We start from the raw sequence: 12532 nt of genomic DNA on the forward strand, positions 1-12532 counted from the left end.
TAAAGCTTATGTGAGCTAGTAAACATTTAGTGCTTAAATATGCATCATCAGAAAAATCGAGTAGGATTCTGTAAGCCAGGCATTCTCTGTAGCTTCTTGAAGAAATTTCTCCCTTACCTTCCATTGCTAAAATACCCCTCCCACTTTAAAACCTGTAGAGACTTGATTTTTTGGCCCATCACATCTATGCAAAACCCCACCCCAGCAGGTAAAGACCATTTTTGCCTGTCTTTTCACTTGCAGTTCAACATTTTTCAAAAAGATTTTCCAAGAGTCAACATGAAGTGTTTTGCCCATTCACCATCTAACCTCTTACTGACCTCTATTAATAAAATTTATTAGTGAATCAGTAGACTATAAAGTAGTAGTTCCCAACATTTGAGAGTATATTTTTTAACATCAAAATGTTTTATTTTTCACGTTTTAGAGAAAATAATTCAGTAAAACTTACATATGAATTTAAATTTAATAGCCTCAGTAGCATCTCCATATACTTGATAAATGGGAGTACATGTTTTGTAAGTTATTTATTCAGTCTTTGACAGCATTGTCCCGTATAATGTAAGCCCCATGTATAATTTTAAGTTTTCTAGTAGCACATTAAAAAATTAAAAACAGGTGAAGTTAATTTTAATATATTTAACCCCATATGTTCAAAATATCATTACAATATGTAGTTAATATAAAAATGATTAATGAGATATTTTACATTCTTTTTTTTAATTTCATGTAAACTCTTTGGAATCATCCAGTGTGCATTTTACCACTACAGCACATCTCAGTTCAGACTAGCTACAATGCAGGTGTTCATTAGCCACATATTGGACAGTACAGATATAGATTTTGCTTGGTACTTTGTTAGATTCTTTAGTCTTTAGAGTAATTCTGTGGCCTCTATGGATCTACCACTCACAAATGGGGAGCTTCTGCTACATAGCATCCTACCTATTCACTTGCTAAAATATAACTGGAAATAGTCTGTTTGACCAAAAGCACTTTAAAATCAATTATACCTTTAGAATAAATGTTGAGTATTTCTGGGCCTATGATGAATTTTTAGAGGTCAGATATTTAGCTTCAGTTACATCCAGTGTAATAAAGAACTGAGCAAGTGTTTCTGTTCTGTATTCTCGAAAATGGAACAGGACATTTATCTGTTAAGCTTATGAAATACATGCATTATAGCTAGATTGACAGTTTCAAAGGCTAACCAAGTTACAGAAAACTATCTAGTTCCTCAGTGCAGAGCTGCCAGAGAAATGAGTTTTGGCTTCAGCTGAAACCTATTCACCCTCTCTGAATTAATTAGCTAATTATTTTTTTCCATTCCTTCAATTAAGTATTTATTGAGCATCTATTATGTTTAATGTGCTTAGGTAAACTGTGGAATACCCAGATAAATAAGTCTTCTAATTAATAGGAGGAAGTAAATGGAATGGACTGATCTCTGTACTTGGTCTAGACATCTCTGTCTTAATAGTTTTGATATTTCTTCCTCCAAGAAGCCTTCACTAATATCAGCAAGTAGGACTTGAAAAAGTGCCCTTCCTTAGGCCCTTCTAGAATCATACTTTCCTTATAATAGCATTTATACACTTGTAATTGCCCAGTTACTCGTCTGTTATATAGACTGTAAGCTCCATGAGAGCAGGAACCATGTTTTTTTGTTCTCCGCTGTAACCTAGCTCATGGCACCAATTGGTACTCAGTATTTGTTGAATGATAGAATGAAAAATTTTAAATATCTGTACAATCTAGAACTCTGGGATGAAATCAACATAATAAAATGTAATAGGAATTCTCAGTTTTGCATTTTGATTATATACATATTTATATATACACAGGATAATAACCTTATGTTCACTCAACAAATAGTATTTGAGTCCTTACTGTAGTGCCAGGCACTTTTCTAGGCACTGATATTATATAGCAGTCAATAAGCACAAAGTCCAGGCTTTTATGGAGTTTGTATTACAGTGAATGGACATAATAAAAAAAGACATCAATATTTTATAGATAAGCATTGTGGAGAAAATGAAAGATGTGCTAGGACAGGAGTACTGTGATAGTTTGGATAGAATTGGATGTGAAAAAGCTAATGATTAAGTACAAGTGAACCATGAAATCTGGTATGTTAATAGAAATACTGGATCCATGTCAAGGAAGACTGCAGTCCCCTTGTACTCTATTGAGACTCAATGTAGAATGTTGTGCAGAATGCAGGGTTTTATACTTTAAAAGGAACATTGATGTACTGTAGAGAAGCCAGAGGGATGTGAACTCATTAGCACTTACGCCTCTCACCCATTTTACCAATTGCCTTCCTCCTACATTTGCTTTCACTACCCATCTAGTTAGAGACCTGGGAGTAAGACTCCCACTCACATCTATTTCATCAACCATACCCCAACTGATTCCAAGGTTATAAATGTTCCTGAAATGGATTTCTTAAATTTGGACCTCATCTCCATTCATGCTGCTAACACCTAATTTCTTAGACTCTTTTCCTTAGAATATAAACTGCCTCCTACTTCCTGCTTCCAGTCTTTGTCCTCAATATTTTCATCAGAGTTCTTCCTAAAATATAACCTGGGTTTTATCAAAGATGCCCATATTGTTTATTGTCTGAGTTGGGCACTTGAGCAAAAGGCGGCCCTATTTTAATTTTGCTCTGAAAAAAAAAGACATAACCTGGAACTACTCCAGCAAATTAGGACATATAGTCACACTGGCAAACACCCCCTATTTAAAAATCTCCAATGGTTTTCCATTGCCCACAGGAAAAGCCAAAAGGTAAAACAGGTGAGGATCCATCTTCTACTTCACATGCACCCTGGGCTCCAGCTACATTAGCTTTCAGCCTCTGCTCTTCCATGGCTCTGGAACCAGCAACTCTTACTAGCTGTATAACATCGAGTAAGTTACTTAACCTCTCTGTATCTCCGTTTCTTCTGTAAAAGGGAAACAATGTGAGGATTAAATGAGAAAATACATGGAAACCCTTTAGCATAGTGCCTGGATAGCCTAGTGCCTAACTTTAAATGTTAGCTGTTACCCTGTGATGTAAGTCATAATCATATACCTTTAAAAAAACGAGCTCGGGGATGTGAAGTTACTGAATGTTAATGGATAGAACACGTTTTCTCGCTGCATTGCAGTTCTCTTGAGGGCAAGAAAACACTGCAGTTTGCAAATACAGTGGCACCTAGTGTGCAGAAATGTTGCATGAGATCAGATGGTCAAAGATCTGGAAACCACACAGAAGGAGAATGTAAAGTCTGGAAAAAGACGGGGGGTGGAGGAATGTCAGGATAGTAGACTTAAAATATTTTTGGAATTGTGTGGAAGAGGAAGGGCCTAGGGTGAAATAATAGGACCTAATCGCAGATGACCCGGAGGCAAATTTCAGCTTACTGTAAGATTTTTACTGTAATTAATATGTATCTAAACAAAGAGCGCTGTTCAACCTTGGAAGGGGCTGCTTCCCCAATCACCGCTCTTGAAGTAATCCTGGCAAAAGACGATCTCCGGATCTCGAACGCTTTATGCGGAGGCGGAGCTGGCCTGGGATCAGGGGACCGGTCGGCGAGGGGACTACAGATACTGGGGGGCGTCCCGCTGATGGCGCCTTTGCCTTGCCGGGGCCCTTGGTTTCCACGAGACTGCCATCACGCGCTCGCCAACCCTGGCCCGAGGCCTCACTTTCCCGAGCAGCCCCGAAGGCGCGAAGCTGCGGTCGCAGCACTAAGAGAGAGCAAGAGAAGGCGGAGAAAGCCTAGTTGAGCCGGAAACACCGAGAACAGTTTCCGGGTTAGGGGGAAGGAGCCACAATGGATCCTCGCGGGGTTGCGGGGCTGACGGAGCCGCGGGCCGGCGTGTGAAGGGAAGGAGGCGTAGCGCGGCTAGCACCGCGAGGGACTCGCAGGCGGGTCCCTAAAGCCCGCAGCTGCCGCCATGTCGATGCTGGGCGAGTACGAGCGACACTGCGATTCCATCAACTCGGACTTTGGTAGCGAGTCTGGGGGTGGCGGGGACTCGGGCCCGGTCACCAACGCCGGTCCGGGACCGCGAGCCGGCGGCGGCGCGGCGGAACAGGAGGAGCTGCACTACATCCCCATCCGCGTCCTGGGCCGCGGCGCCTTCGGGGAGGCCACGCTGTACCGCCGCACCGAGGTAGCGGCCCTCGGCTCCGGCCGCCCCGCCTGGCACTGCCGGGCCGCCCCAAGCCTCTCTTTCCCGACCCCGCTCGACAGCCCCTCCTGGCTCCTGGCTTTCCCCTCGTGTTGCACTTCGTCGTCATTTAATGTTTGGGCGCCCGCAGGGTATATGTCACAGGGTCTTCACCACTCTTCCTCCTCACCTGCACCAGGAATTCTTTAGGTCACTGGTTAACTGGTCGTTTTTGTTTAACCCGGGGAACTGAGCAAGTCACTGACCTCTCTGAGCCTTAGTTTTTCCATCTGTTAAAATGAAGTTAGTGATAACTACTTTAAAAATAGTAATAATCTTTATTTTTAATGTTATTTTGAGAATCGAACGATGGTGCTTTGCAAACTGTAAAAGTGGTATACGAATGTAAGGTATTGCCAAAACTTACTTCCCCTCTTGCTGTATAGCTCTCCAAGGTCGGGGTGAAAGGGAGGAGCATAGCTTCAAAATTGCTACACGAGTGGCAACTCTGCTGTCTCTCAAACTGTCTTTGAGTTCAAAAATTAACACTCAATTGAAACTGGCTCTTGAAGATCATTGGGAAGATCACCATATGTTGGTTTCTTTATCAGTGTTTATCCAACATTTTTTTTTCCTGGGGAAATATTTTATTAGTATATTGTAAGCCATTAGTTCTTAACCTTTTGGGGACCAGGAGCCCTTTGAGAACCTAATAGAAGCAAAGCAAATCTCCGCAGCCCCTTACCGTATCCTGTTACCCCCCTTCCACATTTGCAGATATACACATTGCTTAAAGAGATCTATGGATCACTGAGCCCCAGGTTAAGAATGTATACTGATCTAAAACCCTGCAGTGGTGATTCTACTTTTAAAAACTAACCACATACTGGTTTTAATCACTAAAGTCTCAAAACACGACTGCTAGAATGGTTAAATTTTAATGAGAATCTGCTGTGGTTGCTGAAGGTCTCTTTCTAGGTGATTCATCTCTCAGTGATCCTTCAACAGTTCTGTTGTGGGTTCCAAGTTAGCGCTACTTTAAGGTTGAAAGTGAGAAAGAGTGAGGACGTTGCAAGAGAATATCCTTAAGTGTTCTTTTTTATTCTAAGTGCCACATTAATATAGGATATTGGTGTTACTCTTATTCTTAGTATTCTGTTTTCTTGTTCTGAATATGAGAAAGAGGAGGTGAAGATTGGTAATTCTATTTTATAGTTAGAGACACTAAGACAGTGTATTTAAATGACTTGCCCATTTAAGTTAGAAGTAAACCTTGGACTAGAACTGGATCTCTCATCTCCTTGCCCATGCTTTTCTATTATTATTATGTTGCACTTGATTACTGGGGTTGTTGTAAATAAAATTTGATAACACTTCATAAAAACTCATGGCAATATCCATACACCAAATATTTATTAATCTTTGAATTTACAGGGATTTAGTTTGAAGTAGCCCTTTTTCCCAAGAAGCTTATATTTCAATAAGAAGATAAATTAGCCATGTTAGTAAACAAAGTGTAAGTTGTATATGTAAATAAATTAAAAAGACAAATATCATTTCAGTGTATTAACTCTGACCATTAAGAGAATGGTTTCAGTGAATCAGGGTTAAGTAAAAGGTTTCCAAAGACGTTTTAAAGGCTTGGCAGATCCATTCTAAAGGATGGGGAGGGCTTTGGAGTTGGGGATGCTCCTGAGATGGGGAGCTGTATCAGTAAAGAATTAGAGATATTATAAAAGGGAGTGGACAGTAGGAGCTGCAGGTGGGTTTTCAAGAATAGAGCAAAGCGTGTGATACTTAAAAGTGTGAGAGGGCATAAAAAGTTGCATAATGGAGCAAGGTGAGGAAAGGGAACTCAGAGTTCTTAAACATGACTTATGCTTATCCAGAAAAAGTAAATAAAAATCACTAGAGAGGTCTCCATTTATAAAATTAGAGGTACATTCAGTATTTCAAGTTTACAAGAAGTTGTGGTCAGCTATAGATAACTTTTCTCCAGTTCTCTACTCCAATATTCTAGCCCTGCCACAATCCCCATCATGACTAGCAGTCTGTCACAGGACCCTCATTAGAATCCTTGAGATCTACCCCAGTCCCATGGTTTTACTTGGAACTGTCATTCAAATTAAATGGAGCAAGAAATTATGATGTCCAATTGTATTCAAAGTCTTTAACTAATATCTGTTCATGTTTCTTTTAAAAGAAAAAAAAAAAGAAAAAGAAACCAGTCTCTGCCCATCTAGGAAGTTTTCCTACTGGGCTTATGGTAGGTGTAGATTCATTCACTGCCAGGCTAGAGGAAAGCACGATACCTTTGTTACTGTGTTGTAGGATGACTCACTGGTTGTGTGGAAGGAAGTTGATTTGACTCGACTGTCTGAGAAGGAACGTCGTGATGCCTTGAATGAGATTGTTATTCTGGCGCTGCTGCAGCATGACAACATTATTGCCTACTACAATCACTTCATGGACAATACCACCCTGCTGATTGAGCTGGAATATTGTAATGGTAAGGTAGAATTCAGTGGGACTTCCTCCAGGAAGACATGCCTGTGTTCATACTTACCTTGAGGGGGAGAGAAAAAGAAAAGGCTTATCCAAGATGAAAGGATGAAAACTTTAAATGGGTTTCTAGAGTTTAAGAGAAATAGTTCAGGACCTTAAGAGTTTTGAAGTTATGTACAAAATAAGGGAGGGAATTTCCCCTGCATATTGAAATTTTTCTTTGTGATTATAGTTCCATCTTTGCATTATTTCTTCAGTTGGAGTTTATATTCATTTTTCAAGATTTTTTCTCAGAAAATGACATTAGTTAGCCATTAGAAAGAGACATTGTGACTTGGTACTGCTTGATACAGTAGTTAATGAAGCCTTATAGGTGATATTTATTTATATTGCCTTCAGGTGAAGCTATTCTGTTTAAAAGTGGTCGAAAGATCTTAACTGAATGAAAATAATGCATAGTAAAGCATGACTTTATTTATCTGCTTTCTGATTTCTTTGACCCATTTTGCTTATTAGATGCCAGTATACCCTAGCCGTTAGGAGAATCGACTCTGAACCCAAATTCCAAGTCCCACTACTTTCTACTTTGGTAATGTTGGACAGGAAACTTAACTTCTCTGTGCCTCAGCTTCCTCATCTTAAAATGAGTCTGTTAATAATAGTACCTACCTCCTAGGGTGGTTGTATTAAATTAATTAATATATGTAAAGCTCATAGCACAGTACTTGGTATGTAGCAAGTGTTTGATACATACTATACTAGCTATTACCCTTCCTATTTGCTCAAAAGAACCCCAAAGCTCTTTCCTGAGGTGCATTCTAAAGAGATCTCAGCATATTCCCTCACTTAAATCTCTTAAGAGAAAGCTCCTAAACTTTTAGCTTTCTTGTCTAGACTCCTGTATATCATGATTGCTCCTGGTTCTGATCAACCTTAAACATAGGAAATTATATTATAGTTTTTTGAAGTAACAGAAACCTCAAGTACTTAATTTCCTTTGTGGTTAGGAGGAACAAGACAAATGATACATTATTGAAACTCTTGAGTTGCTAACTTGCAGAAGAAGACAGTTGTAAAACTTAGCCAGGGCTAAAGTGTAAGTTTTAGATTGTAAGTAGGAAGTTAGAGGAAGCATGATCATTTGCAGTCTGTGTTAATTGATAAAGGGAAGAGAGAAGCAAATTTATACTTATTCGGCAAGAAGAAATTAGTAAAGAGAGTAATAATTGGAAACAGTCTAGTGCTGTACCCTAAATTATGGGAAAACTTAAATGCAAAGTGGGAAGAAAAAGAAGTTGTCAATGATATATGCCCTGTATATACAAAGCATTGCATCACAGGTGTAACTCAAATGTTCTAGTAGTCACACTGGGAGAGTTACAGAATTGTTGCAGATTCCTAAAAGGGAGTTCTAGAAAAGAAAATTATCTGATTTTTGAAGGCATTTAAGGTAAATTTCACTATTTGGAGTTCTATAGGAATGGTCTTCACTCTCATCTTTTCTGAAAAATACCACACTTCCTGTTTTTGTATTGAGCATCTTCTGTTAGGGAGGGGAATCCCTTTTTTTTTTTTTTAAGTTTTTTGTTGTTGTCACTGATGTTGGAGAAGTTGTAGATTTACAGAAATATCATGCATCAAATATGTAAAATACAGAGTTCCCTTTTACCATCCTATAGGGAGGAGAATCTTTGAAGAATATTTCTGATATAGATAGACCTTGAGAGTTGGGGAGAGTTTGTGCCCATGTGAAGAACCAAGAGAAAAGCAATTTCCTTTGAAGAGGAAGCAGAATCCTTCATTTCCTTAGTCATCTGTTAAAACCCCATTAGATACAGGATCCAAACTTTGATCTTTATTAAGCAATTCAAACCTGTCTCTTAAATAATCTCTTGTTTAATTGCAGGAGGGAACCTGTATGACAAAATCCTTCGTCAGAAGGACAAATTGTTTGAGGAAGAGGTAATTCATATTTCTGTAGAAGGAAGCTGTAAAGTTTTTATTCTTTTATTCTAGTTCTATATTTACTCTTCCAACAATGAAGAGTGTTTTGTTTTGTTTTTTTTTTCCTTTTGTTCATACTTGTTCCAGGCTCTGATTGATATTCATGAGGAAGGAAACCTCTAACAAGGAAGCTGTCTATAGCTGCTTCCTAAATGTTTTACCTCCACATCATGATTCTCTCTGGGCTTTCTTTCCTGGTTCTATTACTGCATATGGTATGCCCAGTTTTCTATACCTTTGCATTCTTCCTGGGTTTCTTTCCATATGTCTGCTTTGCCATACTATATTTTATAACGACATTGGAACTATTTTATGATGACCTGTTTCTTTTTACTCTTACCACTTTTCTTTGCATATTCAACCTACAAGCAAGAGACGTTGCTGTTCCTTTGTGTTGTCTGTTTGCGTGTGTGTGTATTGTTGTTCTTATCCCAAATATAATTTATTTTGTCGCTGCAGATGGTGGTGTGGTACCTATTTCAGATTGTTTCGGCAGTGAGCTGTATCCATAAAGCTGGAATCCTTCATAGGTAATGAGTGAAAGAAAATTCCCTATCACCACCAATCCAACCCCTACCTCGGTACCTCCCACAGCACTTTTATTTTCTTGATTAATCACTCAAAGCTTTTCCATGAATTTGGAGAGGAAAGAGTGAGTAATGATGGGCATTATCTTTACTTCCTGAGTTTAAACCATGTTTGTGATCTAGAGAGAACCTTCTCACTAGCTAAGTAGCTCTCAGTCATTTCTTTAAGAGGTATTTTTTTTTTTTTTAATCATCATTTTATTGAGATATATTCACATACCACGCAGTCATACAAAACAAATTGTACTTTCGATTGTTTACAGTACCATTACATAGTTGTACATTCATCACCTAAATCAATCCCTGACACCTTCATTAGCACACACACAAAGATAACAAGAATAATAATTAGAGTGAAAAAGAGCAATTGAAGTAAAAAAGAACACTAGGTACCTTTGTCTGTTTGTTTGCTTCCCCTACTTTTCTACACATCGATCCATAAACTAGACAAAGTGGAGTTTGGTCCTTATGGCATTCCCAATCCCACTGTCACCCCTCATAAGCTACATTTTTATACAACTGTCTTCGAGATTCATGGGTTCTGGGTTGTAGTTTAATAGTTTCAGGTATCCACCACCAGCTACCCCAATTCTTTAGAACCTAAAAAAGGTTGTCTAAAGTGTGCGTAAGAGTGCCCACCAGAGTGATCTCTCGGCTCGTTTTGGAATCTCTCTGCCACTGAAGCTTATTTCATTTCCCTTTAAGAGGTATTTTAGAGTTCAGTTATTCCATTGATTCATCAAAAAAAAGTCTAGAAGCTTCTATTAGAAGTGGTATTAGATTAGTTGAAATTCACAGAAAATGTTTTCTCTGAGCAGTAATAAATAGCAATTGTTTTTATTCTATAATTAAGTTATTTTAATTTAAATAGAAAGCTTGTTTATTTTGTACAATTTATTGTACAATTCTACCATACCTTTGTGAAAAATACAAGTTTCCATTCATTTCTAGCCACAGGAGAGAATCATTATAAGAACATTTCCACATTGTTATTTCCTTCTTAAGTGAGTCATTGATCATTGCTAGAGACTAATACATGGGTGTTTCTTTTTTATTGGTTTGTTCAATTCAGTTGACATATATTCTTGATAGCTATTGAATGAGTACTGTTGCATATTATTTTCTTTAAGAAAATAGTAACTGAGTATATATATTGGTTTACTTAGATCTAGGAATAAAAGAAGCCAGAGTGTGAACCAAGCATAGTTTATTTTGTTTTACATGTAGTCAATTCATATTAGGGAAGTAGTCAGTGATTTTATTTAGATGATCTAAACAGCTTAGTCATTTTGCTACTGGGGTGTGCAGTTTTCTCTCTTGCCTTAACAGATTATTTGAAACTCTGACTCCAACCAAGTGCTAAAATTGCATTGATGTCACTTAATCCAAGGCAGATGTGGTAGTTGAAGAGGCAGTATAACTTATAGGAGATACGGTTACCTGGAACACCATTTTTCTCATCTGACCCTCTCAACTGTTTGTAATAGCTTCAGTGGTAGGGGAGATAATCCTGTGCTGGGAAGCCTTGGAGGATGAAATTAATTATCTGCCTCCACTTCTCTAAATCACCTTTTCAATATTAAAGTACATGTGAAAGTGGTGACCACTGTATGGAACATTTGGGATCCCAGAAGAGAATCTGAGCAGTATGACATACTCATTTTTATTCTGCATTAATCCAGGATAGGGTGGGGAAGGAGAAAAAACAGTTGACTATTTGGACTTAATATACAGAATCTTTTTTTCAGAGATATAAAGACATTAAATATTTTTCTGACCAAGGCAAACCTGATAAAACTTGGAGATTATGGCCTAGCAAAGAAACTTAATTCTGAATATTCCATGGCAGAGACGGTGAGTATATATTGCTCGTCTTTTTTTTTTTTTTTTTTTTCCTTTTTCTTTTTCTGTTCAGCACCATGGGATATAACTGTACCCCCTAAATCTTGCACACTTTCTTCAATGTTCTTGTAACTTCTCTGTATTTGTAAAGCAAGTCTTCAGAAGTCTTTTTTGCTGGGCTCACTAGCAGGCATTTACATGCTCAGCTGTACTTTGTCCACATTATAGCTTTGCCTTCATAGCCTTTTCCAACACTGACTAGAAACTTTTCTGAAAGGAACAGAATGCTTTACTGTTTCTTCCAGCCTAAGATCTTTATTAGATTTCACCTTATTTATTATTTAATGTTTGAGCTTAGGGTGTTGAGCATCTCTTGATATGTTTCCTTTGAATATTTCTGGTTGAGAGAGAAACCCTATAATTCAGATAAAGGCAGAAGCCCACAGAATTCTCTCTTCTTTAATACCAGACACAGGCTAAACTGCGTGGCTCCCTTTTCACCTGAACTTGAGAAAGACCATTGGTAAAGAGTAGATATAAGTTGATCTTTAGGATAGTAATCTCATCATTTTAGACATTATAAAACCCAATTATTGCCTTTCTGGCTTTACAATGCTCTGCCCTAAAAAGAACTTGGAAATGTTAATGTTAATAAAATTAATTTTGTTCTGATGATGTTTTTTGATAATGACAAGATGTGTCTGCAAACAATTTTGAGAGACCCGAGGATGTGGATGAAGCAGGGTTGGGAATCTCTGTTTCAGGGACTCAGTTTGTTTGGTTGAGCTGTTAAGGAAGTAGTCATGTCCTTCTATGGATTTTTCTCATCAAGAACAATCTGATAAAACCAAGATGACTATATTTTTAGCCAGTTAAATGCAAAGAAGGAATGATAAGAAAATCTTAAAATGCCATGTAAGTCATCTGAAAATTTCTTTACTTTGCTGATTAAAGATGGCTGTCAGTTTTATTAGAACTGCCGGTGCATTCTTGTCTCTCATCTTGGGAAAGGTATAACTTCCAGTTAGGACATTTTTATTTCCAAACCCCTTGCCTTGCTCCCCCCCCCCCCTTTTTTTAACACACAGGAATACATATGTACAACATTGGAATCATTATACTGCTTTAGCATTATGCTGTCAACAGTTTTTAAATAGCTTTCAAAATTTCACCTAGCATCACTTGCTGGACTTTACCAAGTCATAAAACCCTTCTATGAAATGAATATATGATTTCTGGATATATGATTTCTTATCCTAGATGTCACTTCATCCACTTTCCAAATGATTAGATGGTTGTGAAATACAAGTGAGTTTGCAAAGGTTTACAGAAATGCTATATTCCAAACCCATTCTTTTTTTTTTAACAGTCCTTTTTTTTTAAATTCAATTTTATTGAGCTGTATTCACAAACCATACAGTCAT

General features: G+C 37.9%; 1 protein-coding gene across 3 annotated transcripts in view; it reads left to right on the forward strand.

The window, feature by feature from the left end:
* The first annotated feature begins 3793 nt into the window (after positions 1–3793).
* The window catches only part of NEK9 (NIMA related kinase 9), a 45677-nt gene continuing 36938 nt past the window's right edge, over positions 3794–12532 (forward strand). The window contains exons 1-5 of one of the 3 annotated variants that reach the window (XM_037832269.1): positions 3794–4173; positions 6502–6679; positions 8582–8637; positions 9139–9209; positions 11015–11120. In XM_037832269.1, the coding sequence (XP_037688197.1) occupies positions 3955–4173; positions 6502–6679; positions 8582–8637; positions 9139–9209; positions 11015–11120 (630 nt within the window). In that variant the 5' untranslated portion in view covers positions 3794–3954. Of the gene's footprint in view, positions 4174–6501; positions 6680–8581; positions 8638–9138; positions 9210–11014; positions 11121–12532 lie in introns of those variants that run through there. The other 2 variants (XM_037832268.1, XM_037832270.1) reach the window with 2 other exon arrangements.

The sequence above is a fragment of the Choloepus didactylus genome, chromosome 4, assembly GCF_015220235.1.
Source record: "Choloepus didactylus isolate mChoDid1 chromosome 4, mChoDid1.pri, whole genome shotgun sequence".
Lineage (NCBI taxonomy): Eukaryota > Metazoa > Chordata > Mammalia > Pilosa > Megalonychidae > Choloepus > Choloepus didactylus.